The sequence below is a fragment of the Nicotiana sylvestris genome, chromosome 2 (assembly GCF_000393655.2).
Source record: "Nicotiana sylvestris chromosome 2, ASM39365v2, whole genome shotgun sequence".
NCBI classification, from domain to species: domain Eukaryota; kingdom Viridiplantae; phylum Streptophyta; class Magnoliopsida; order Solanales; family Solanaceae; genus Nicotiana; species Nicotiana sylvestris.
In genome coordinates this window covers 23,141,684-23,168,259 of record NC_091058.1, presented here as the reverse complement: position 1 = coordinate 23,168,259, position 26,576 = coordinate 23,141,684, and the positions used below count along the sequence as shown (strand labels likewise).

The 26,576-nt window shown below is 42.6% G+C and overlaps 1 protein-coding gene across 1 annotated transcript; it reads left to right on the top strand.

Annotated features, from left to right (window-relative positions):
• Positions 1–226: 226 nt before the first annotated feature.
• LOC138883561 (uncharacterized) lies at positions 227–1,845 on the top strand. The gene is made up of 2 exons (XM_070164258.1): positions 227–516; positions 969–1,845. The coding sequence occupies exons 1-2, from the start codon at positions 227–229 to the stop codon at positions 1,843–1,845; spliced, it is 1,167 nt and encodes a 388-aa protein (XP_070020359.1).
• The last annotated feature ends 24,731 nt before the right edge of the window (positions 1,846–26,576 follow it).

Genomic DNA, 26,576 nt, shown 5'->3' with positions numbered 1-26,576 from the left:
AGTTCCAGCTTTCGGTCCCGAGGTTTCTGATGGGGACCTTAGAGGAGCCATCCATATGTTGACCTAGTTAGTGGCCGCTCAGGCCCAGAGATCCCATGATGCCCCTACGTCCTCCAGCATACAGGGAGATTCCGCCAGCTCCAAAGTCAACCAGTTTCTGCGGTTGGCCCCTCCGGAGTTCACAACCATAGACCCAGAGGTCGATCCGCAGGATTTCCATGATGAAATGTATAAGACCCTTCGAGTGATGAAGGCTATAGAGACGGAGGGGGTTGAGTTGGCTTCATACAGGTTGAGGGGAGCAACGTATTCATGGTTCGAGATGTGGGAGGATTCCCGTGGGGAGGAAAGACCTCCAGCTAGATGGGATGAGTTTGTAGATGCATTCAAGGACCACTTCTTGCTTGCCAAGACAATGGCGGCCCGTGCCACTGAGTTTGAGGTCCTTAAGCAGGGCAGTATGAGTGTTTGGGAGTACCACATGGAGTTTGTGAGATTGTCCAAGTATGCTCCCCAGTTAGTGTCAACCATGGGTGATCGAGTTCGGCGATTTGTTCAGGGTCTTAGTCCCTTGGTGGTAAATGAGGCTGTTACAGCGGCTTTACACTCAAATATGAATTATGGGAAGATTGTGGGATTCGCTTAGGCCATAGAGGCTAGGAAGTTGAAAATACGGGCAGAAAGGGAGAGTAACAGCAGGGCCCGATCAGTGGGTCACTCAGGGAGACCAGTTCAGAGAAGGGGGCCATCAGGGTCATCCCAGTCATATGCTCAGTCCTCAGCGAGCGCACCGCCATCTGTGCACAGTTATCAGCATAGTAGTCACTTAAGACCAGGTTCAGATAGTAGGAGACCCCATCAGTCCGGTCGTCCAGGAGGGGGATCACAGCAGCAGGGGGAGCTCTATGCCCCAAGTGTGGGAGATTCCATACGGAGGCTTGTTATTTGGATATCCTGGTGTGTTATAGATGTGGGGTGAGAGGTCATATCCAGCAGGACTGTTATGCGCCCAGACAGGGCACGGGTAGGGGATTCGCTCAGCCATCCGGTTCTTCAGCTGCTACATTATCCGCGCGTCCTCCAGCTCTAGCAGGGCGTGGTGCAATTAGGGGTGGAGCTCATGGTAGAAGTGGACCTAGCCGATTTTATGCTTTGAGTGGTCGCCAGAGTGCAGAGGCTTCTCCAAATGTTGCCACAGGTATCTTGTCTGTTCAGGCCATTGATTGTTATGCTCTTATTGATCCGGGGTCCTCCTTGTCTTATGTCACCCCATTCATTGCTTCAAGTTTTGGGGTAGAACCCGAACACCTTCATGAGTCGTTCTCTGTATCAACTCCGGTTGGTGATTCTATTACAACCGCGCGAGTTTATAGGAATTGTGTTGTCACGATATGTGGTCGTGCTACCACGGCTGATCTTATTGAGCTTGGAATGGTGAATTTTGTTGTGATTATGGGAATAGACTGGCTTTATTCGTGCTTTGTTAAACTTGACTGCCGAACGAGAGTCATGAGGCTTGAGTTCCCTAATGACCCGGTTATTGAGTGGAAGGGAAATGGTGTGGTGCCGAAAGGTAGGTTTATTTCCTACCTTAAGGCTTCAAAGATGATTAGGAAGGGGTGTATCTACCATTTGGTTCGGGTGGCGGACACCACTTCAGAAGTGTCTGCCCCCGAGTTCGTGCCAGTCGTGAATGAGTTTCTTGAAGTGTTTCCGGATGAGCTTCCAGGGATCCCACTAGATAGGGAGATTGGTTTCGGGATTGATGTATTGCCAGATACGCAGCCAATATCTATTCCACCATACAGGATGGCGCCGGCGGAGTTAAGGGAGTTAAAGGAGTAGCTGAAGGATTTATTAGAGAAGGGGTTCATACGGCAGTGTGTCGCCGTGGGGTGCTCCGGTTCTTTTTGTCAGGAAGAAGGATGGGTCGCTTCGGATGTGTATTGATTATCGGCAGCTTAACAAGGTCACCATCAAGAATAAATATCCTTTGCCTCGGATAGATGATTTGTTCGACCAATTGTAAGGTGCAAAGTTCTTCTCCAAAATTGATCTACGGTCCGGGTATCACCAATTGAAGATCAGAGAGCAGGATATTCCTAAGACCGCTTTCAGAACATGCTATGGTCACTTTGAATTTTTGGTCATGTCTTTTGGGCTAACCAACGCCCCGACAACTTTCATGGATCTTATGAATCGGGTCTTCAAGCCATTTCTAGACTCCTTTGTGATTGTTTTCATTTATGACATCCTTGTTTATTCGCGGAGCCGGGAGGATCATGCCGATCACCTCAGGGCAGTTCTACAGACCCTTTATCAGCACCAGTTGTATGCTAAATTTTCAAAATGTGAATTTTGGTTGGAGTCCGTTACCTTTCTGGGCCATGTTGTTTACAGTGAAGGGATTCAAGTGGATCCCCAGAAGATTGCAGCAGTAAAAAATTGTCCTAGACCCACGACCCCGACGGAGATCCGTAGCTTCTTGGGTTTAGCGGGGTATTATCGGAGGTTTGTGGAGAGATTTTCTACCCTCGTCTCCCCTTTGACTAAGTTGATGCAGAAAGCAGTTAAGTTCCAATGGTCCGACGCTTGTGAGAAAAGTTTTCAGGAATTGAAGTCGAGATTGACCTCGATGCCGATATTGACCTTACCGGAGGGCACATAAGGATTTGTGGTTTATTGCGATGCCTCCAGTGTCGGTTTGGGGTATGTGTTGATGCAACAAGGGAAGGTTATAGCATATGCTTCAAGGCAACTCAATAATCACGAGAAGAATTATCCGACGTATGATTTGGAGCTTGCGACAGTTGTATTTGCCTTGAAAATATGGAGGCATTATCTTTATAGTGTCCATGTGGATGTGTTCTCGGACCACAAGAGTCTCCAATATTGTTCAAGCAGAAGGAGTTGAATTTAAGGCAACGGCGGTGGTTAGAATTGATCAAGGATTATGATATGGATATTTTATACCATCCAGGGAAGGCGAATGTGGTGGCCGACGCTCTCAGTCGGAAGTCCATGGGTAGTTTGACTCATTTGGGAGCGGATCAGAGGTCTTTGGCTCGGGAGGTTTATCAATTAGCCAGTCTGGGTTTGTATTTCGACCTTAGACGAGGGGAAGGTTATGGTGCGTAATGGAGAAGAATCGTCACTGGTAGCGGAAGTCAAGGAAAAGCAGTTCATTGATCCAACATTGGCACAGATGAAAAAGGAAGTTTTGAATAACAAGACTTCGGCCTATTCACTCAGTGGTGGGGATGGTGTATTACAATGTCAAGGTAGGCTATGTGTTCCAGATGTGGATAATCTTCGGGAGAGGGTAATGGCGGAGGCTTATAATTCCAGGTACTCGGTGCACCCAGGTTCTACAAAAATGTATCATGATCTCAAGGAAATTTATTGGTGGAACGATATGAAGAGGGGTGTGGTGGACTTTGTGACTAGATGTCCGAACTGTCAGCAAGTGAAGGCCGAACATCCAGACCTGGTGGATTGAATCAAAGCATAGAAATTCCAATGTGGAAATGGGAGATGATCAATATGGATTTTGTAGTGGGGCTGCCGCGCACTCCGCACAGGTTCGACTCAATTTGGGTGATCGTTGACCGACTCACAAAATCAGCACACTTCTTGCCAGTTAAATCTTCTGACACAACGGAACAATATGCCCAATTGTATATCAAAGAAATAGTCAGGTTGCATGGCACTCCAGTCTCAATCATTTCAGATTGAGGGGCTCAGTTCACGACCAACTTTTGGAAGAAATTTCAGCAGGGCTTGGGCACTCAGGTAAATCTCAGCACAACTTTCCATCCTCAAACTGACGGGCAAGCGGAGCGGACTATTAAGACGCTTGAGGACATGTTGTGAGCTTGTACTCTTGATTTCAAAGGTAGTTGGGATGACCATTTGCCACTCATAGAATTTGCTTACAACAACAGCTTCCATGCTAGTACCCAGATGGCACCATTCGAGGCACTATATGGTAGGAGATGCAGGTCTCCATTGGGTGGTTCGAGGTTGGATAAGCAGAACTGATAGGGCCGGACCTCGTACATCAGGCCTTGGAGAAAGTCAAAGTTATTAAGGAGAGGTTGAAAACTGCTCAAAGTTGCCAAAAGTCTTATTCGGACATTCGTCGTAGAGATTTGGAGTTCAAAGAAGATGATTGGGTATTTTTGAAGGTTTCCCCCATTAAATGAATCATGCGATTTGGGAAGAAAGGGAAATTAAGTCCGAGGTATGTCGGACCATACAAAATCATTCATAGGATCGGTCAAGTGGCATACAAGCTCGAACTGCCACCCGAGATATCGTTGGTACATCCGATCTTCCATGTCTCTCTGTTGAAGAAGGTAGTGGGAGATCCATCCATTATTGTGCCAATTGAAGCTATTGAGGTTAATGAAGAACTATCTTATGAAGAAATTCCAGTTGCCATTCTTGATAGGCAAGTCCGGAAATTGAGAACTAAGGAAATTGCCTCTGTAAAAGTGTTATGGCGGAACCAGCAGGTTGAGGAAGCCACTTGGGAAACTGAGGAAGAAATGAGAAAGAAGTACCCACATTTGTTTGAATAGTTATGTAATAGCTTTCATGCATTTGGTTCCTGTAAACTCTTATCTTTTGATTTGATCTATGTTAAACTATTCAATTTTGACTATGTATGTTGCCTATGCGGCCATAGTTGGTGTTGAACAAGTTATGTTATATCTATGGAACATGTATATACTGTTAGGATATGTATTTGGGGCCCTCTGACAGGTAGATAGTCCTCGTTACAAAAGAAACTCTGGCGAAATTCTCAGAAATTTAAGGAGTTATCCAAATTTGGGGCTGATGATATATTTCATAATGTGAAAAGGCAGAAGTTACATAAGGATGGCTAATGGATGAAACTTGATCCTCATTCGAGGACGAATGATCTTAAGCGGGGGAGAATGTAAAGCCCCAGAAAAAAAATTGCTTAGTAATTTAAGATTTCGTGGTGCCAAGGTAGGCCAAATATTTTATCTTGCATGCAAATGAGGATTAAGGATATTATGGATATCAATTGGATATGTTAAGAAGTGTATAAGTCATATTAGAGGTGAATTGGGGTCTAAGGAGAGGCCTAAGTCTAAGCCAAGTTAGGAAAGTTTCATATTAGACGAAATCTGTAAATGAGTGAGCACAAGACCTAATTTTGAACAATCATATCTCCAGTTATATAAGGAGTTGTGTGATGCATAACCTATAACATTAAAGCCCTTTGATTCTAGTTTCCAACACAATAAACCGTTTGTCATTTGGAGGTGTATACGGAAATTTATGACCATTTTACTGGGCAGGTGTCTCTAGCGCAATCATTAGCGCCAAGTCGCGCATTGTGCTGAGTATTCTGCCTCCCACGCGCGAACATAGCGATAGCTCGCGCACCTGGAAGGTTTTTAAATATCCTAAAGACCGGAAATAAGAGAATTTGAGTCATTTCTCAAGCTTAGGGCTTCCTCTACACCCCCAACTCGACCAAGGCATCCAATTGCACACCTAAGGTGAGTTTTTAAGTGTGTTTTCATGGTGATTTCACTTCTCAATCACTAGTTACAACATGATTTTGATTGGGTTTCATAGGATTTCTTCAAAATCTCAAGAACACCCCAAAAGTTGTCTTTCAAGATTTGGTCTACAAGAGGTAATCCTACACCCTTAGACTTACATATATGGTGTTATTATGGAAATATGAGTATGGATTAAGTATTGTAACTCATGGGATGGGGATTGGAAGTCATAGGTGCCTAACCTAGGTTGTGTTGGTATTGTAGAGATTGTGAGGTGGGTTATTGGGGTATGATTCTTGGGGTAATAGTATTATGTATACATGCATGTACAAATTAGGTTTGTGGGAAGATTGATGAATATAAATAAGTAAAGATTGGGTTGGGGAAAGAAGAAAATCTTGTAAAAGGAATTTAAAATCAAGATGCTCAACTAGTGTTTGATAAAATGCTCAAATGAGCTGAAACCATGAATACCTTCCTAATTTGTGTTAATTTTGTTATGTCTCAAGTAGATTGGGATTGCTAGAATTTTCGAAACGTCATAGTAACTTAAGGAAAGCTCAAACGAGGTATGTATGGCTAGCTTTGACCTTTGTAAAGTCACTTTGTTTGGTGTACGAATATTTGGTATGTGATATCTACGTGGATTATCGGTGGAATTCTTGTGATTGGTATGATTTGATTGTTCGTGGTTAAGTCTCCCGATATAATGGTGTACGTAATTGGCAATAAACCAAATGTGTGATTGTGAAAGTGTTATGTGGTAAGAGTTGAGAAACAATTGATGGAAGGAAATCGTAAATGATGCAGTTGGAACAACTGTGGTAAGAACATATATGGCTTGTATTGGCAATTATCGCGATGACATAAAATGCATATGAGTTGTTGAATATGACGGAAATAGTATTGATGGCTATAGAAATTCTTTGAGAATTGTTGTTGTTGTTCTTTGTGCATTGTTGTTGCTGTTGTTGTGTTCTTGTGAATTGTGATTGTTCGGTGGGATCGGGTTGCGCGCTGCAACACGAAGTAATAAGGTGTGGGTTGTGGTGATAAGGGTGGCCGAGGTAATAAGGGTGGAAAAGTGATCGAAATCACTATTGAAATGAAAATATGAGAAAGTTGTGAAATCATTGATGTGAAAATGTTGAAGGGAAAATGGAGAGATTGTAACTTGTTTGGCTTGATGGTTTTCTTTCATGTGTATTTGATTGTTGGTTCCATGACTACTTGTTACTTGTGTATGGTTTGAGTTTACTTAGGGCAAGTTTGTTCATACATACCAGTACAATTCAAATGTGATGACGTCCCTTTTGTCGGGGGTGCTACATTCGTGTTATGATTGTAGGTGGATTCATAGCAGGTACTCTAGTCCACCGACTGTAGCTCCCCTTCACTTTCCACCAGAAGCATTAGTGAGCCCTTTTCCTCCCGGGGCCTTGCGTGGCTCATGCCGCTTTTTTATTTCGGAGTCTTGTTTTGGTTTTTGGTGTAAGGTATAGCCGGAGCCTTGCTACCAGCAAGTATTGTATCACTCTTTTGTATCCCTAGAGGCTCCGTAGATAGGAAATGTGGGTTATGTACTTATGTATTTTGGGCAGTATTGTCACACCTCCTTTTTACCAGCGCCACCGCAAAGGGGCGCGGATGGAGTTTTTTCCAATTAAAGGACAATCGAAACGGGATTTATTATTAAAGGATCAGAGTCGCCACTTGGGAGATTTATGGTATCCCAAGTCACCGGTTGTATCCCGAATCGAGGAAAATATTGACTCTGTTTAATAGTCCGCGCACCAGAAATCCGAGTAAGGAATTCTGTTAATCCGGGAGAAGGTGTTAGGCATTCTCGAGTTCCGTGGTTCTAGCACGGTCGCTCAACTGTCATATTTGGCTTATTTATCTAATTTTAATACATGTTGAACCTATTGCAAATTTAAACTCTTTACCGCTTTTATTATTATTATTTTTAATAAGAATTGCGACGTCGCAAAAATACATCTCGAACCACGTCACTTCAATGCACCCGTGGTTATCGACACATTTTGACTCCATCGAGATTTGGATTTGGGTCACATAAATGTGCACCCGAGTTTCAGAAAGTAAATTATTAAAAGCGCGCCTAAAGTGACTAGCGCATTATTATTTTGGGAAAGCCATGAAATTCGCTAAACGACCCGTGTCGAAATCTAAGCAATTAATATATACATTTAACGAGGGCCCCATGATTTATTTATTTTCTTCGGCGAGGCTCGTCTCATTTTTTATTTTAAAAGGGCAAACCTAAAGCAATCTATAATTTTCTACTTTATTGGTCTCTAAAAAATAAATATAAAAATAAAAAAGGGAAAAGTCCTAATTAATTAATATTACAAAATCGGGCCTCAAGTTCAAGTCCGGATCCAAACGAAAGGACGAACCTTTAATTTGAATCCACTACCTAACTTAAAAGCCCAGTCCATCCTTAAGTGCTAACGTGCCAATTGCCATATCAGTCTTGGGCCCAAAGATCCCAAGCCATAAAGTTCGTGCAGGCCAACCGTGAATTTTCAGTGGCCCAAAGTGGGCCTAGGACTAGCGTAGTTCAAATGAACAGGATCAGGCCGAGAAGATCGGGATAAGAATTTGCACACCACAATTACTCCAACTCTCCAGAGTGTGTTTACCAAATAGTAATAAAATACTACGACGTACGCTCGTTCAAATTAACTACTTATTCATATCCAATTATCATGACCAATTTGTTTAGTCAGTGCTAATGGTGCCTGCTTATTTTAAACAAGTTACTCATGATGCCTACTGATATTACTAGCCTAAACTGTTGATGCCTACTAATATTAAGTTTAACTCGAAATCAAACTTGATGACCCATCATACACTTGCAACCCCAATCATGTTTCTGAATTTGATTTTGTAACAGAATAGTGTTATACTAAAGTGAGCACTATCTATACTAAAGCGGTTGCTAGATAACCATGAATTCAAGTAGTCCCAAAACAAACCAGCGCACATTCGAACATTCTGATGCTTCTGTTTCTAATTAAATTATTGTCCCTAACTAGTTGCCCACTTTGACATGAATCACTTATAGCAGAACAAATCAAGAGTTCAAATAACTTCATCTAGTACTAATTGTTATGGTAAAGCAAACTGACAACCTAACAGCTCAAATTTGTAAACTAACAGCATGTCAACATGAGCATAGCAGTTCAGTAGCTCTTAATTACAATCCGTGTGTATCCACTATTCACATAATACAAAACACATAATCAATATCGACTAGGTATAATTAACTAACAATTCATCCAATTATAAACAACAGGCAGCCTACAAATGAACACAAATCTGTGAATATTTCCATTTTTCCAACTTCAAGGAGCTACATCCAGGCAATTCGAAAAGTGTACCTGAAATTGGAATAGAAATAAAGTAGAAGAGAGATCAGCAACAACAGTAATACGAGCAGCAATACAACAACAGCTCAACAACAGCAATTGGGAGTTCCAAACAGCTACCGACACAACCCAGAAAGTTTGTAAAAGACCAAACAGCAGCAACCAATATCACCACAAATAAACTCAACCAAGCGTATATTAAACCCGAAACTGAACCAGTAGACCACTGAACCACTTAAGCAATCAAAGAGAATCAGATTCACTGCCCAGGATTCGAGTTACTCCTACAGATGCAATGAAACCATATCTTTCTTTTTTTGTTTTTTCTTTTTAAACTCTCCTGCACTCTCTTAAGATTTTCAGAAAAAAAAAATCTATCTCCCTAATGACTCTCCTAATCTCTATATTTAAACCCAAAAACCTTTTGCCCTTTCCCGCCCCTTTCTTTTTCTTTTCCAGTTGTAAAAGAAAACCTTTTATTATTACCCCCTGCTCCTTTTACTTTCCAGCTTTAAATATTCTTCTACTATGTGAACACTTTTAACTTTTCGTTATTACTTACTATTTCTGATTTCCAATTTAGTAAAAAGCATTCAACAGATTATTACTCTCATAACCCATTAGAGCCCTACTTATTACTTAGTGGCCCCCTATTAATAAACTAAAGCATTAGTTTAAAGGTACATCAGGACCCTACTGGACATACTACCCAGTTAAACTCATTTTCAAACCTTTGAACTCCCAAATTACCCCCTGAAAACTCCTGTGATTTACCCTAAAATCTCCTACTGTAAACCCTTTAATCTATATTACATCTTTCAACTATAATCAATTCAATTCGAATTCAAATAACCATTCGAACTAGAATTTAAATCAGATCAAATGGCATCAAAATAAGAACAATGATTCAGGACGAACTCCTATTGAACTGTCAAGGTTACAGATACATAGAAATGAACTAACACAATCCTAAATTGAGTCCATACAGGAACAAATGAATCATTGTAACAACACTGAATTCATATGCGACAAAAATGATAGACAACACAGATGAAACAACTTGAACCAAATAATAGCACCAAACCATTACAGGAGTAATCATGGCTTTATACCAGGCCTTATTGATACTGACTTTTACAACCAAACTAACGGACAAACATACTCAATCGATTCAGCATATGCCAACCAACCATATGAGAAAAACTGGAGCAGAAAAAGGTCTGAAAGAAAAGAGAAATAAATTAAAAGACGATGAAATACCATGAAGCTTAAGCAGATAAATAACAACAAAAATAGAAAAGAAAAGGAAGAAAAATACCTCAAAATTACAGGATCAGGCATGGTTATAAACCCGGGAAGGGGCTCGGGGCATCATTGCAAGGTATCACCGAACCTATCACCTTACTTGCCACCAAGAAGTTCTTCTGTGTGGGCTTTCACGCCATAGAAGCTGATGTGACATGGGCAAATCAACGAAAGAGCAATGGTTGAGTTTTATCTCAGCCAATTCTGCATCTCTACAGAACATTTGTCAGGCCCAAGTACAATGAAGAAGAAGAAGATGAGGCCTTCACGACCGAGGAAATTGAAGAAATCTATGGGGCTATGAGGCAAATGTTGTATGAAACCCACATGGTTCAGTCGGGAGAAGGCTCGAGCACTGCTGAGGTGCTGTATATGGGGCCAAATGCCAAGTTGAAAAACTGGAAGGCTACTCCGTTCCCAATCAGGCGGAAATCCCAGTAGTCCAGTCCTGCCACCTTTTCTGCATCACGAGTTATTTCAGGGTGTAACTCGGATGTTTTTATTTTAGTTTCCTGTCTTTAAATGCTAATGTAAACCCTGTTATCTTCAAAATTCAATGAAATGAAATTAATATTTCATCGTTCATCTCTCTTTATTCTTTCTGATTTTGTTACTTTTTCTTATTTCTTCTTTCAGTTCTAACAATGCGGCTTTAAATAACACGACATGCTTGCGGACTTCATGCCCAGATCCAAACATGCTGTCTAATTGTGAAATAATGAATCAAGAAATGGAATATGATGAAGAAGAGGCTTTTATAGAAATAAATCAAGAATTGAAACAATTTGAGAATAAACCTAAGCCGAACTTAAATGAAACCGAGCCGGTTAATCTGGGTAGCTCTGAAGAAGCCAAAGGAAAATTTGCTCCTAACTGGAAAGGCCCATACATCATCAGAAAATTGTAGCCAAAAGGGGCATTGTATCTGGGAGACATTGAAGGAAATGACTCTAAAACAGCTGTAAATGTAGATGCGGTCAAAAGGTACTATGTCAAATCCTTCTGCAGCAATAACATTATCCGATTGGGATGACTAAGACTTTCATTCTCGCTACCCCAAATACTCCAATCCTTTGCTAACCCTTTGAGCCGTTTACCTTTCTTTCATTACCCTCTTTGGAACCTGAAAGTGTCATTAAAAAAAAGAGAAAACAAAACAAAACAGAAAAACAAAAGAAAAATCAAAAACAAAGTTTCCTGAACTACATTCGACTTGATTCCGAAAGGATACGTAGGCAGCCTCTCCCTGGGGTTCAGTCACACCAAAACAAAAATCCAAATTTTCCCAAAAGTAAAACTAGGGCAGACGTTATAATAATTCGGCGATGATCCAGCCCTAACGGTTCCAAATTTGTAATTCGATCCAAGTTCTTTTTACCCAAACCTGTTTCAAGTCCTTTCGATCAATCGGCGAAAGGTTTTTCAAAATCAAAGAACGCAGTTGCTTGGATCTGATGCAATCAAGATGAGAGAAATAAAATGAGAGAGTCTTATTGGTGAAAACCTACGGGCACCATAAGGCAATGCCGAACAGAGAAATAAAAAATGAGAGAGTCTTGTTAGTGAAAACTCGTAACGAGCACTATGAGGCGACGGTAAGAAGAGAAATGAGAGAGATCGATTGGTGAAAACCCACAAAGGGCGTCATCGATCGAAAAGAAGAAACCCCTCACCACCATTGGTATTGAAAGAGTCCTGGCAAGGTTTCTCCGTTTTGAAACACGGGTCGCAATGGGTTTATGAGAAGATAGGATATTTGTGTGGATCGGTTGTCTAGTCCAAGGAGTATGTCATGTCTATTTGAAGTCTGCATGCACCTAAGATAAGTTTGTCTTTCCTCCCCGAAAGGGATGCTTCACTTTTAAATTCACTTTCTTGTCCTTTGTTTACTTTTCCTTGAACCTCTTTCGGTCTAACTCTGTTTAGTAACTAATACAAAGAAAAGGTGACAAAATTGGTTTTACAGAGTTCTGACAGTTCCCATTTTAGACTTCGACTCAAACTTTTAAGGTCCAAACGGACCTTAATCGAGTGTTCTCGACTGAAAACACTCGACTAAAGTCAATTAAGAACCTCAAATTTCCCCTTTACTCGGACAGGTTCCAGGTTTTAGCTCTCTAGGGTTCTTCAATTGATTTGAAACTCGACTAGTTCTAGCAAGATTCGAGCCAAACCAAGGGCGTTTTAGGCACGAGGGAGGTCAGGTGGATAGCTGGTGTGAGCTTGGGGTTCATTAGATGAACTAGGGTTTTGGGTCCTGAGCTTTGATTGAAGATTCGAAAAAGCCGGTGATGATTCGAGGACAACGGAGTGGGGATTCAGGTTGAGGGTGGTTAGGAGGCTCAGGGATGTAAATTTGAGGGTCATCGGAGAAGGTGAGGTTTTAGGTTGATTCTGTGATTGAAGATTCGAGAAGATGTGGCATGAATCGAGGTTAATAAAGTATGGAATCGTGTTGAGGGAGGTTAGAAGGTTTAGGGGTGTTATTTGGGTGGCCGGCGGCGTCATTGCCGCCAGGTTTCAGGCAAAGGCATGGGGTGGCGGCTCTAGGGTTTCGATAGGTCGTTTGGTCTGTGGTTTGGGAGACGAAGAAGAGGGGTCGGGAAATGAGGGGGGTAAGGGGTTTAGGAGTTTGGTATATTGAGATGGTGAGATTAATGTGGTCCGTTGGATCAATGAAGATTGATGGCCTGGATCAATTCCCTTAGTGGGAAGGCGTCGTTTGGTTTTAGTACTGAGGCAGGTTTAGGAACAGGTAAGGGAAATGTTTTTGGACCGTTGATCAATTTATATCAACGGACCTGATCAGGGCTTCCCCAAAACGATATCGTTTAGGGTGTCTTTGAGATGGACTGGACCAGGGTCGGTTGGCCCTGTTTGAACGGGCAAAACGGGGTGGGTCTAGGCCCAATCCGATTTTTTTTCTTTTTCTTGTTTTATTTGTTTCTTTTTCTTCTTAAACTAATTTTCCAAATTAAAAACCAAAATACTACATTGATTTATGAATCAAATTAACTTATAAAAATGCTAATTAATTATCACACATAATTGACTAACAAATGGGAAAACAAAATCGCACAATCGGACATCAAATAAAAATGCCCAGTACATCATTTTTGTGATTTTTCATTAATTAAAATAGAATAAACATTGACAAACAAAAATGCGAATAATTATCCAAAAATGCCACGCAAATCCTCAAAACTGCACACGAAGGAAAAATTATTTTATCTTGAATTTTTGGGAGTAATTTTTGTAGGGCAAAAATCACGTGCTCACAGCTGCCCCTCTTTGTCCGAAAACACGAAGAGTTTTCGTGCAAAGATAAAGTGAGCGGATACGAGCGATTTTTGCTCGTTCGGCTACTCCGTGCGAAGCATTTTTGAATGATTTGACCGGACCTCTGCTTCCAAGGTTTCCTACATATCCCTGGCTAAAAAGGAATCAGGTCAATGTTGTTCGGGAAGTTTTGGTAGCTGGGACTACCATGGAGCTGTTATTTTGTTGTTATTGTTGTTGTTGCTGATGTTACCGCTTATTGACCTCCTTATTACACCTTGATGAAAGATAAAGAAGTTATACTAAGCTATGATCTATGAATTACAAAGATTTATTCTCATACTTGGTCATGTGACTGTTGCTGCCTTGTTGCCTTGTGTTTCCTCTGGTATTTCTTTACTTCTGATTTGACTTGTATTCTCCCTTGATTGCCGATCTCGAACTGCTTATTTCCTTCTTGTGAGCTTCGCATTATTTTTCATTCGAATCTTGAACTGCCTTCCTCTGCTGGGGATTTTTGTTGTTTCCCGTTGGGGATTTTTATTGTTTCCCGCTAAATATAACACCTCCATTCTCCAGGCGGGCTCCTGACTTCAACTACTTCTTCAAAATATAACACCTCCATTCTCCAGGCGGGCTCCTGACTTCAACTACTTCTTCAAAATATAACACCTCCATTCTCCAGGCGGGCTCCTGACTTCAACTACTTCTTCAAAATATAACACCTCCATTCTCCAGGCGGGCTCCTGACTTCAACTACTTCTTCAAAATATAACACCTCCATTCTCCAGGCGGGCTCCTGACTTCAACTACTTCTTCAAAATATAACACCTTCATTCTCCAGGCGGGCTCCTGACTTCAACTACTTCTTCAAAATATAACACCTCCACGATCCCAATGATCATGTCGTGCATTTCAGATTAATCAACCCAGTCTATTTATATCAATCAATCTTTCGGACGGCCTCATCTTGCTGGGGATAAACAGGCACTCAACTCTTTACCAAATGCGGATCCTTTCTGCAAATCTTGTCTTGTCGCCTCACAGCGCCCTTCGAGGGGTTTTCACTGATAAGACTCTCTCATTTCTCTAAACTCTCGTCGCCTTATGGTGCCTGTGAAGGTTTTCACCGATAAGACTCTCTCATTTTATTTCTCCTAACTTACGTCGCCTTATGGTGCCTGTGGAGGTTTTCACCGATAAGACTCTCTCATTTTATTTCTCTCAACTTCCGTCGCCTTATGGTGCCTGTGGAGGTTTCCATCGATAAGTCTCTCTCATTTTATTTTATTTTTTCAGCTGGGGATTGGAGTGTTACCGATATGACTCTCTCTGTTGGGGATTCTTTCGGCTATCAATTCATTTCTAGCTTATGATCCTCTTCTCTGCTGGGGATCAGAGTGTTATTCCCGACTTCCGTTTGCATGACTTGGCACTTCTCGGATACTGATCATGAGGTCGTTTTTGGATATCAATATGGGTTTTTGTGTGTGGCTAAAAGAAAAAGGGTATCAAAAAGGTTCAAAATAATTTTGATGGGTAAAACATTACAACTCTTGGAATCAACTTCCTTCCAAAAATTATAAACACAACTTCTGCCCCAGTTTTTCTTGCTTGGGGATTTTTTATTTTTTGTTACACTATGACCGAGCCGTGAGGCGCCTACGTATCCTTCTTTGAGGAATCAGGTCAAACGTAGTTCCCAATTCCTTTGTTTTCTTGTGACTTTTATTTTGTCTTTATTATCATTATTTTTCCCTTCTCCTTTTCTTTCATTTTCATTACTGATTCCAAAAGAGGGGTATGAAAGAATAAATAAGGCTCAAAAGAGGAAGCAAAGGTTAAAGTGTTTGGATAGAAGAAAGAATTGCCTCCGTCATTTCATTCTCCGATACCATGCCAAGTGCAAACAAACAACAATTACAATTGAAAGAAATCATACATAATATCTCTTAACTGCGTCAGAAATGATAGCCATGTCGACGCATTTCCCTTCGATATCTGTTAAACATAAAGCACCGATGGACAACACTCTGGTTACAATGAATGGCCCTTGCCAATTCAGGGTGAACTTGCCCTTTGCCTCGGCCTGATGTGGTAGGATGCGTTTCAGCACTTGGTGGCCCACTTCAAACTTCCGAGGATGCACCTTTTTGTTGTATGCTCTTGCCATTCTCCTTTGATATAACTGGCCATAACACACAGCTGCCAATATTTTTTCATCAATCAAGTTCAACTGCTCCAGACGAGTTTTGACCCACTCATCATCATCAATCTCAGCTTCAGCGACAATCCGAAGGGACGAGATTTCAACTTCCGCCGGTATTACTGCTTCGGTTCCGTATACCAACAAATAAGGAGTTGGCCCTACCGAAGTACGGACAGTATTGCGATAACCCAACAATGCAAATGGTAATTTTTCATGCCATTGCCTCGAACCTTCTACCATCTTCCGAAGTATCTTCTTTATATTTTTGTTGGCTGCCTCAATTGCTCCATTCGCCTTGGGACGATACGGGGTGGAATTGCAGTGTGTAATCTTGAATTGTTGACATACCTCTTTCATCAAACCGCTGTTAAGATTAGCACCATTGTCTGTGATGATCACTTTTGGGATCCCAAATCTACAGACGATATGGGAATGAACAAAATCTACCACTACTTTCTTGGTTACCGACTTGAAAGTCTTAGCTTCAACCCACTTAGTGAAATAATCGATGGTCACCAGAATGAACCTATGACCGTTGGTAGCTGCCGGCTCAATAGGTCCAATGACATCCATGCCCCAGGCAACAAATGGCCATGGTGCTGACATTGTATGCAATTTTGTCGGCGGAGAATGAATCAGATCTCCGTGTATCTGACACTGATGGCATTTCCACACGAAACTGATACAATCACGCTCCATAGTGAGCCAATAGTACCCTGCTCGAAGAATCTTCTTTGCCAATAAGTATCCGCTCATATGTGGCCCACAAACTCCAGTATGTACCTCTGTCATAATTGTCGTGACTTGACTAGCATCTATACATATCAGCAATCCCAAATCTGGTGTCCTTTTGTACAACACTCCTCCACTGAGGAAATATCCATTTGCCAGTCGCCGAATGACTCTCTTTTGATCTTCGGTGGCCTGCTCCGGGTATATCCCCATCCTGAGGTATTCCTTGACATCATAGAACCATGGTTCACCATCCAGTTCTTCCTCTAACATGTTGCAATAAGCATGCTGATCACGAACCTGAATATGCAACGGGTCAACATGAATTTTGTCTGGGTGGTGCAACATCGATGCTAAGGTGGCCAAAGCATCGGCAACCTCATTATGAACTCTTGGGATGTGTCTGAACTCCACTGATCGAAATAGCTTGCTCAGATCGTGCAAACATTGTCGATATGGTATGAGCTTCAAATCCCTTGTTTCCCATTCACCCTGAATCTGATGCACCAAGAGGTCCGAGTCTCCCAAGACCAAGACGTCCTGGACATCCATGTCTGTAGCTAGCCGTAGACCCAAAATGCATGCCTCATACTCAGCCATGTTGTTGGTACAATAGAAACGCAGCTGAGCCGTAACAGGATAATGATGTCCTGTTTCAGAAATAAGTACCGCTCCTATTCCAACTCCCTTCGCATTTGCGTCTCCATCGAAAAAAAGCTTCCATCCTAGTTCCTTGGTCATTTCCAACTCATCTATATGCATCACTTCTTCATCAGGAAAATACATCCTCAAGGGCTCGTATTCTTCATCAACAGGATTCTCAGCCAAGTGATCAACCAATGCTTGGGCCTTCATGGCCGTCCTCGTCACATAGACGATGTCGAATTCTGTGAGTAATATCTGTCATTTCGCTAATCTCCCTGTGGGCATAGGCTTCTGGAAAATATACTCCAGTGGATCCAAGCGTGAAATGAGATAAGTAGTATATGATGACAGATAGTGCTTCAATTTCTGGGCCACCCAAGTTAGGGAGCAACATGTCTTCTCGAGTTGAGTGTACTTAACCTCATAGCCTGTAAACTTCTTGCTGAGATAATAGATGGCTTGCTACTTCCTTTTTATAATGTCGTGTTGCCCCAGTACGCAGCCAAACGAATTCTCTAGGACTGTTAAATAAAGAATTAACGGTCTTCCCGGCTCAGGTGGAACCAACACAGATGGATTTGATAAATATCCTTTGATTTGGTCAAATGCTTCCTGACATTCTGCCGTCTATTCTACCGCAACATCTTTCTTCAGTAGTCGAAAAATGGGTTCACAAGTTGCTGTGAGTTGAGAAATAAACCTGCTGATATAATTCAACCTTCCTAACAGACTCATTACTTCTATCTTGTTCTTCGGCGGTGGCAAATCTTGGATGGATTTGATCTTTGACGGGTCCAACTCAATGCCCCGCCGACTGACGATGAATCCCAGTAGCTTTCCAGATGGAACACCAAATGCACATTTGGCCGGGTTGAGCTTAATATCGTACCTTCGAAGTCTTTGGAAAAACTTCCTTAGGTCTGCTACGTGGTCCTCATGATGTTTGGATTTTATGATCACATCGTCCACGTATACCTCAATCTCTTTGTGTATTATGTCATGAAACACAGTAGTCATTTCTCTCATGTACGTTGCCCCAACATTCTTCAAACCAAACGGCATTACCCGGTAGCAATAAGTCCCACATGGCGTAATGAAAGCCGTCTTTTCCGCATCTTCTTCATCTATCAGAATCTGATGATACCCAGTATAGCAATCCACAAAAGACCCAATCTCACGTCCGGCACAATTATCGATCAAGATATGGATGTTGGGTAATGGAAAGTTATCCTTTGGGCTTGCCCTGTTCAGATTGCGATAATCGACACACACCCTGATCTTCCCATCTTTCTTCGGCACTAGCACCACATTAGCCAACGAATCAGGATATCGAGTGACCCGAATAACCTTTATTTGCAACTGCTTGGTTACTTCATCTTTAATCTTCACACTTATGTCTATTTTGAACTTCCTCAATTTTTGCTTGACGGGAGGGCATGCCGGGTTAATGGGCAATTTGTGAACCACTAAATACGTGCTTAACCCCGGCATGTCGTCATACGACCATGCAAAAACGTCTTTAAACTCAATAAGTGCTTTGATAAGTTCTTCCCTGATATTCGGTGCAATGTGGATGCTTATTTTAGTTTCCCTGATAACATCTGCATCCCCTAAATTGACAGCTTCAGTGTCATTCAAATTGGGCTTGGGTTTCTCTTCGAACTGGCTTAATTCTCTATTTATCTCTTCAAAGGCTTCATTCTCATCGTATTCCGATTCATCATCATAATCGACCTCTTGTACCATTAGTTCGGAATCAGATTGATTTTTTAGACTAGGTTGAAGATTCGTTGTGCATGCCATGTCATTAGAACCAGTATAAAGAGAACTGTTCAGAAAGAGAAAAGAAGAAAACAGATTAAAACAAAATAAAGAGAGAAAACTTTCACTTTATTAAAATGCGGGATAACAGAGTTTATCGCTTTTGTCGAATACAAAAATAAAACAAAACTGGATTACAACTCTGGAATAATCCAGAAAACAAGAAAAAAAATCCAGAGCCTACTACCAAGACTCCCTCTAGGTAGGAAGAGGAGTAGCTGTCCAATTGTTGATATTGGTCCTAGGCCCCACAAACTATATATCTGCCCTACTGGAACCTTCTCCAGCTTCTATCACGTTGACGTCGGCGAACAACCTTTCAAAACCCTGATTCAAATCTCCATCTGATCCAATCAGAGGTTCAAGAATTTTGGGGACTAACAACCTTCTGATACCTGCTCTGACAAAGGATCTGGAAAGACGTGGAACTGGCTTGGGAAGAACCCAAACTTTCTTCTTTAACTTTCGGGCCCGCCTTACATATGCTACCGTAGGCTTGAATCCTAGCCCAAAAGTGTCCATGTTCTTGGGCAAAGAAACTGGCTGGACCATACCTTGCAGATCAACCCCCAAACCTTTTCCTGGTACAAACCCGTTGTTTAGCATTTTCGAGGCTACCATGAAGGTCGCAGCTGCGATCCTGGGAAATGGAAGGTCCTCGCCTTCAGAAATTTTATCCACTGAAACCGCGTCGAAAACCTGGTATACCCATGGACCTTTGTCGTCATCAGTTTCTATGAATGGCACAATGGCATCACTCACAATGCCTGTACTTTCATCCCCATGCACCACTATCTCCTGCCTGTCCCATTCAAATTTCACCATCTGGTGCAATGTAGAAGGCACTGCTTTAGCTGCATAGATCCAGGGTCGCCCCAATAGAAGATTGTATGATACTGCCACGTCTACCACTTAGAATTCCATGGTGAATTCCACTGGACCAATGGTCAATCCCAGTATGATATCACTCACCGTGTCGGTACCAACCTCAGACGCAGACGTTGTTCCTATGAATCCGGTCATGATCAACTTTCAGCTTGTTCAGAGTAGTCAAAGTACAGATGTTGGCGCTTGATCCATTATCAATCAATACTCGGGTGACCACCGAGTCTTCGCATTTCACGGTCAAGTATAGGGCTTTGTTGTGTTTTGTACCCTCTGCTGGCAATTCATCATCAGAAAACGTCACTCGGTTTACCTCGAAGATTTTGTGCACTATCCTCTCCAAGTGATTTACAGAGATTTTATCCGGAACATGGGCTTCGTTCAAGATTTTCATCAGTGCCTGGCAATGATCGCTGGAATAGATCAGCAGTGATAGTAACGAAATCTGTGCTGGGGTCTTTCTTAACTTCTCCATAATGGAGTAGTCTTGTGCCTTCATTTTCTTCAAAAACTCCTCAGCCTCTTCCTCTGTCACTGGCTTCTTTACCACCGCTGGGTTGGACCTTCTTAACTCTACGGGAGCAAAACACCTTCCCGAACGAGTTAAGACCTGGGCCTCACATACTTCTTCCACAACCTCCTTCCCTTTGTACATTACCATCGCTTTACTGTAGCTCCATGGCACGGCTTTCTCGCTGGTTATCGGCATCTGCATTACTGGCCTAATGACAACTGGCCCTATGCATGCTGGCTTGCTTGATATCCCTCGCACCGTTACCTTGACCGGCTCTGGATTCTTTGCAACAACAGGCGAACTCTTCCCCATCACCACTACTGTCTTGACGTCTACCTTTTCCAACTGTACCATCTCTTCTCCACCTGTCGACTTTTCTTTTGGTCTGGCACGGATCATCATCACCGTCTGTGAGGGTTTCTTTAGCTCCCCTCTTTCGTGCACAAGCTCGATCATGTGGGTTTCGTGGTGTGCTAGCAACGGGTTCTGATTGATGTTGGGTGCCTACGGTGTCTGAACCTCGATCTTGTTGGTGTCAATAAGATCTTGCACTGCATGTTTCAACTTCCAGCACTTCTCGGTATCATGTACGGGAGCCCCCGAACAATACTCACAGCTTACCGAGTGGTCCATATTTTGGGGAAGGGGATTCGGCAATCTGGGCTCAACAGGACTCAACAAACCTAACGGCCTTAATTTGTGGAACAAAGCAGTATAGGTTTCTCCCAACTCAGTGAATGTTCTTTGTCTCTGCACCCTTTCATTTCTGAAATCCTGATTCCCCCGGAAACCTGGCCCTGCGGGATTCCTGTAGGCCCTTGGTGGTGGATATGTGTTTTGTGGAGGTAGATATGTATTCTGTGGAGGTGGATAGGTATTTTGGGGAGTTGGCGCACGCCACTGTGGGCGAGCCGGAGGCTGGGTATATGTCTGGGCTTGATGGACGGAGAAATGTAGTTCTTGTGGTGGGTAGTAGGGCTATGGAGGGTAATTTGGAGTGTATAGGTAATTTGGGTAATGGGGTCTGGCTTGGTAGCGGGGGAAAGGACCTCTCGATCTGGACCAATTACATGCCTCTATTGTTACGACCTCTTCTCTTTTCTTCTTCCCAAGCGCACCTCCCGTGCCGCTCTGAATGGCCTGAGTTATTGCTTTGATTGCCAAATAGCTCAGAATTTTGTTGGACTTAAGTCTTTCTTCAATCATACCGCCCATTTTCACCACCTCATTGAAAGATTTGTCAACTGACGTTACTAAGTGACCAAAGTAAGTTGGCTCTAGAGTCTGCAGAAAGTAGTCTACCATTTCCCCCTCTCTCATCGGAGGATCAACTCTTGCTGCATGTTCTCTCCACCGGAACCCAAATTCTCTAAAGCTCTCTCCCGGATTCTTCTCAAGTTTCAGCAATGTGAGATGGTCAGGGACGATCTCAAGGTTGTACTGGAAGTGACCTGCGAATGCTTGTGCTAGATTATCCCAGGTGTACCACCTGCTCGGATCTTGTCTTGTGTACTATTCCTGTGCGGACTCGCTTAAACTTTGACCAAAATAAGCTATCAGCAGCTCATCTTTTCCACCTACCCCTCTCATCTTACTACAGAAACCTTGTAGATGTGCCATGGGATCACCATGTCCCTCATATAGATCAAACTTTGGCATCTTAAAACCTGCCGACAATTGAACATCGGGAAAGGGACACAGATCTTTGTAGGCCACACTAACTTGGCTGCCCAATCCATGCATATTCCTGAAGGACTACTCCAGGCTTTTCACTTTGCGAAGCACTTCGTCCTGCTCCGGATTCTTAGCCGGCCTCTCAGTTTCCGCCGGGAGCTGAAGGGGAGGGGTGTAAGTGTATGGCTTGGGTGCTTTGAAGGTGAGTTCGGGAGGATAGTATTGGTTGTCGTGAACCTGAAACACTGGTTCATCGGATGATTTTTGCAATGTGGCGGGTGGAGGTGCCACGAAAATAGGAACAGTTGGTGGAGGAGGGTTTTGTTTGGGTGGTGGAGCTTGGGGATTATTGGAAGTTTCCCCCTGATAGTATTGGGCAATGGGGAAGCTCGTTGATGGACCAGTGGGAGGGTGTTCCGGAGTCCGAGCCGGTGAGAGGGTAGGAGTAGGGGGAGGTATTAGTGATGTTTGTCCCCTAGCCCAGGCTAGGTGCATCTCAGCTATCTCTTGTCTCAACCTGTCTACTTCCTCCTTCATCATTTGCATCTCCATCTTTTCCTCCTCAACACTTTTGTCCGAACCAGACATGCTTTTCGGAATGGGCCCTTTAGATTTTGTATGGTAATGGTAATCTGCCAGAACGTTCTAACGAGCTAACTGTTTCGAAATATCTGGAAATCAACAAACTTGTTAGCGTTAGAGTTTAACACATATTGCAATTGCACGTTGGGGGATGCAATGTTCCTAGGCAGTTTAACCATTTCTAACATGTCTTTGCTCTGTATGCATCATCCCGGCTTATTTTACTTGTGCCCTTTAGGTGTTTCTGAAACTTTCCTTTATTTGCTTTCTCATTCTCTCTTTTTCTTTCTCTCTTTTCCTTTCTTTTATTCACTTTTTCTTTTAGCGGTGTTCGAATCTTATGTGGATTGCCTACGTATCATGTCCCCACATGAATCAGACCGTGCGTAGTTCTACCACAAGTGCGAAAAATAAAGATACCATTTTTGGATTTTCCAACCTTTACTAGCAAAACGTTTTATTACAAGGCAAAACATTTTTGAAAGGAAATTGACAGACTTGATACAGACTACAGACTTTATGCCAAAAAGGGAAATACAAACTCCGACGGACAACAGACTCTGAAGACAAGGAAAATACAGACTCAAACTATGAATGTTTCAGAGTTTTGAATTTTGGCGACCGTGGGGCGTCGTTCGGCCTCGCCGCGGACTTTGGTGCAAGACCCCTTTGCAGATCTTTCAAATCTTCCATGATCTGGTGGACAAAAATCATTATTGAAGCAAAGAAGGTGGTACGGGACATATCCTCACAAGCTAGGCACTTTATGGTGATGTAGTGCCCGATATCGTCGATTCTTCCCTTGATTTTGTCCCTTTCAATAAGCAATCGCTCTATTTGTTGATTCCGCGTCCCCAGCATTTGCGTGTTGTAAAGGAGTTGATCCTGAAACTCATTCATCTGTTTCTCCATTCGGGCCATTAGATCATAGTAGCACTTCCTATCTGCTCTGGCATCTCGGGCTTGTCTGAAGATCCATTCTTTGAGAGTGGATATTGTTTATCTCAATATGGAGACGTTCCTTTCGTAGTCCCTCTTCATTTGTTGCATAGACCGAGCTCGCTCTTCTGCCTTCTTTATCCATTTCACCTGGATTCTCGCTAGACCAGCTTTAGATTTTTCCAGGTCTTTTTGATACTCGAGGACTTTCTTCTTAAGACCGTTTATGAGCCTTTCATCAGCCCGGCTTCTCTTCGGGTTTCTGGTAGCTATTTTCATTTCCTGGATTTGAGCTTTGAGGACCTCGTTTTCCTGAGCTAGTTTTCTCTTTTCTCTCTTATCTGCAGCGATATGAAAATCTTTCTCAAATTTCAAATCTATAACTTGCTTCTCCAACTTGGCTATTGTAACCCTGTACTCGTGCTCTTTAGCCAACCAATCCCACAGTTCTTGCGATGCCTTGACGAATTCCTGGAGATGGGGTCTTTTAGCCGGCCTTTCATGCTCAAGTTCTCTCATGTACCAAGCAAGGTATCCTGCCGTCATTTCGACTTTGGCCTGATCCTGTACGCAAGTATCTGCTTTTAAATATTGGCATTCATTCCAGATCTGACGAACTCTTGCTTCAGGGAACTGTCCGTCAGGGCTGATCTCAATTACTTGAGCACTAAGATCTTCCTCATGTGGCACTATTTGGCATCTCCCGAGTTGTCTCAAAACCCGATATGGCACGTAAGGCTGAATGCTCTTGAGCCCCATCAATAGAAAGTAGGTCCTACCTGCCGGCATATGGATGACCTCGTCAACGGGCAACCATCCTAGTGTCCACTATATTTGGCTGGCGGTGAGGGTCTGAAAGAATGATGTCTACGCCGTAACTCCCTCGGGTAGACTTACCCCCTTGATTCTTGTGTAGAACTCTTCTATGCAAGTTTTCTTCTAGGAACCATAACTCAAGAGCTGGGAACAGTGGCAGAGATGCTCAGTCATCCATATTTGTAGCAACAAGTTACACCCCTCGAAAAAGTTCCCTCTGGCTTTGCAGGCTGTGAGAGCTCGGAAGATATCAGATACTATCATAGGTGCAAGAGTGCTTTCATCTTGAATGAGCAAGGTACTGACGACCCCGGCTATTTTCAGATCAATGTTTCCGTCTTTCCTTGGAAATACCAAAAGGCCCAAAAAGGTTATCATAAAAGCCACTCGTCTATGCTCGTCCCATTTCTGACGGTTACTTTTGCTGCATAACTTGTTACCCGGGTTGTTGAATCCTCCGACATGACCGTATCTGTCGTATATGAAGCGCGGATTACAAAAGCATGCGGTCAGATCTGGTTTATGGACCGTCCTGGGTATCTTTAATGAATCTAAAAACTGATACACAGTGACAGCTCTTAGAGCAACGAGGTATTTTTGCCTCAACGGAACTTCAGCATTTCCGATGTACCCGGCTATTTCCTCAAAAGTCGGAGTGAGTTCAAAATCGGAGAAGTGGAAGACATTGTGTGCCGGGTCCCAGCAGGTGACCAAAGCTCTTATGATATCCCCCGAGGCTGGATTTCCAATAAACCCATAAGACCTTTTAGATATTTCTTGACCTCTTCTTGCCCTTCACCACCTAAATCATCCCACCATAGCCGCAACTTGAAAGAGATTTTAGTCATTATTGAAAAAGGTTCATTTTGCATCGTGATCATCCTGCACATTTATTAAGGTGATTAAGAAATAAAATTTATTTGACTCAACAAATTGATTATTTTTTAATTTTCCACAGATTAAAAGGAAGATCCGGTTCCGCACACGACTTTTCAGCACTTCGGGAACGAAGATTTTAAAGTTGGGTGAGTCAACCGGTCAAAAATCCAAAAATGACTAAAAGTGGCCGTTTATGCAAAGTCAGCCTTCCGACGTCCCTTTCGGGAACATTCGACTATTCTTGCCAAAAAACGGCATCACCCGACTTATTTATGTTGACAATTAAAATTTGACATTTTTTGGCTATTTTTGTAAAAAGGGGAGGTTGGACCCGATGAGGGCTGCTTACGTATCCCGCACCCTGTGCGAATCAAACCGGCGTAGTTCGGGTAAAACAAACTTCTTTTGAAAACAAGACTCTTTTCAATGGCAAATAAAACCATTTTTCATAAACAAAACCCCCTTCTTTCTTCTTTATTTTTCATTTTCTCAAAAATTCGACAGAGTTTCGACGCTATTGATTTTTTCAAAATAGGCGATTAACCATCTCTATCTCTCTTTCCTCAAAGTATTCAAAAGTCGGTCAACATGCAAGTTCGAAGCAAACAAATGCACAGGTAGCAAGTTGGATGCATCAGGATGGTCTTTTGTCGTTTTGGTACACCTGTCCTAGACAGACCAACCCCTGTGTTGAGCCTCCAAAGTCAAATGCATATGATGCAAACAAACGTTCCTACTAGGAATCTGGCATGAAGCTGAGTTTATTCTAGGTTTGTAACCTGGGTATTTGTTCTAGACTGTGTACACGAGCGGACAACTCGAGTCGAGGAGGGGGCTACGTACCGGGGACCCGCGAGATCGGCCGGCTTTGTAACTTTTCCGGCCTCTTTCTTATTTCAAGGTATGACACTAACAGAATAGGGAGTCTCAACCAGCAAGCACATCCCCGGAGGTAAGAAGAGAAGGGTTTCGGCACAGTTTATATACAGTTCAGATAATATCAAAGCGGTAAAAGCATCATTTAGCACATTAGGCCCAAACATGTAAAAATCACATAAAACCAAATATAACAATTTATCTAAGCTCGAATTCTTGAACCCTGAACCAGAGATTCTGGGTCGTTTTCTCCCCAGCAGAGTCGTCAGAGCTGTCACACCTCCTTTTTACCCGCGCCACCGCAAAGGGGCGCGGAGGGAGTTTTTTCCAATTAAAGGACAATCGAAACGATATTTATTATTAAAGGATCAGAGTGGCCGCTTGGGAGATTTATGGTGTCCCAAGTCACCGGTTGAATCCCGAATCGAGGAAAATATTGACTCTGTTTAACAGTCCGCGCACCAGAAATCCGAGTAAGGAATTCT

Bases quoted from the DNA above. Each gene is read 5' to 3' on its own strand.
- LOC138883561 (XM_070164258.1), top strand. From the start codon at position 227: ATGTATAAGACCCTTCGAGTGATGAAGGCTATAGAGACGGAGGGGGTT. The intron at 517-968 runs GTTAGTGTCAAC...GGTGTGTTATAG, and splicing joins TTGTCCAAGTATGCTCCCCA to ATGTGGGGTGAGAGGTCATA.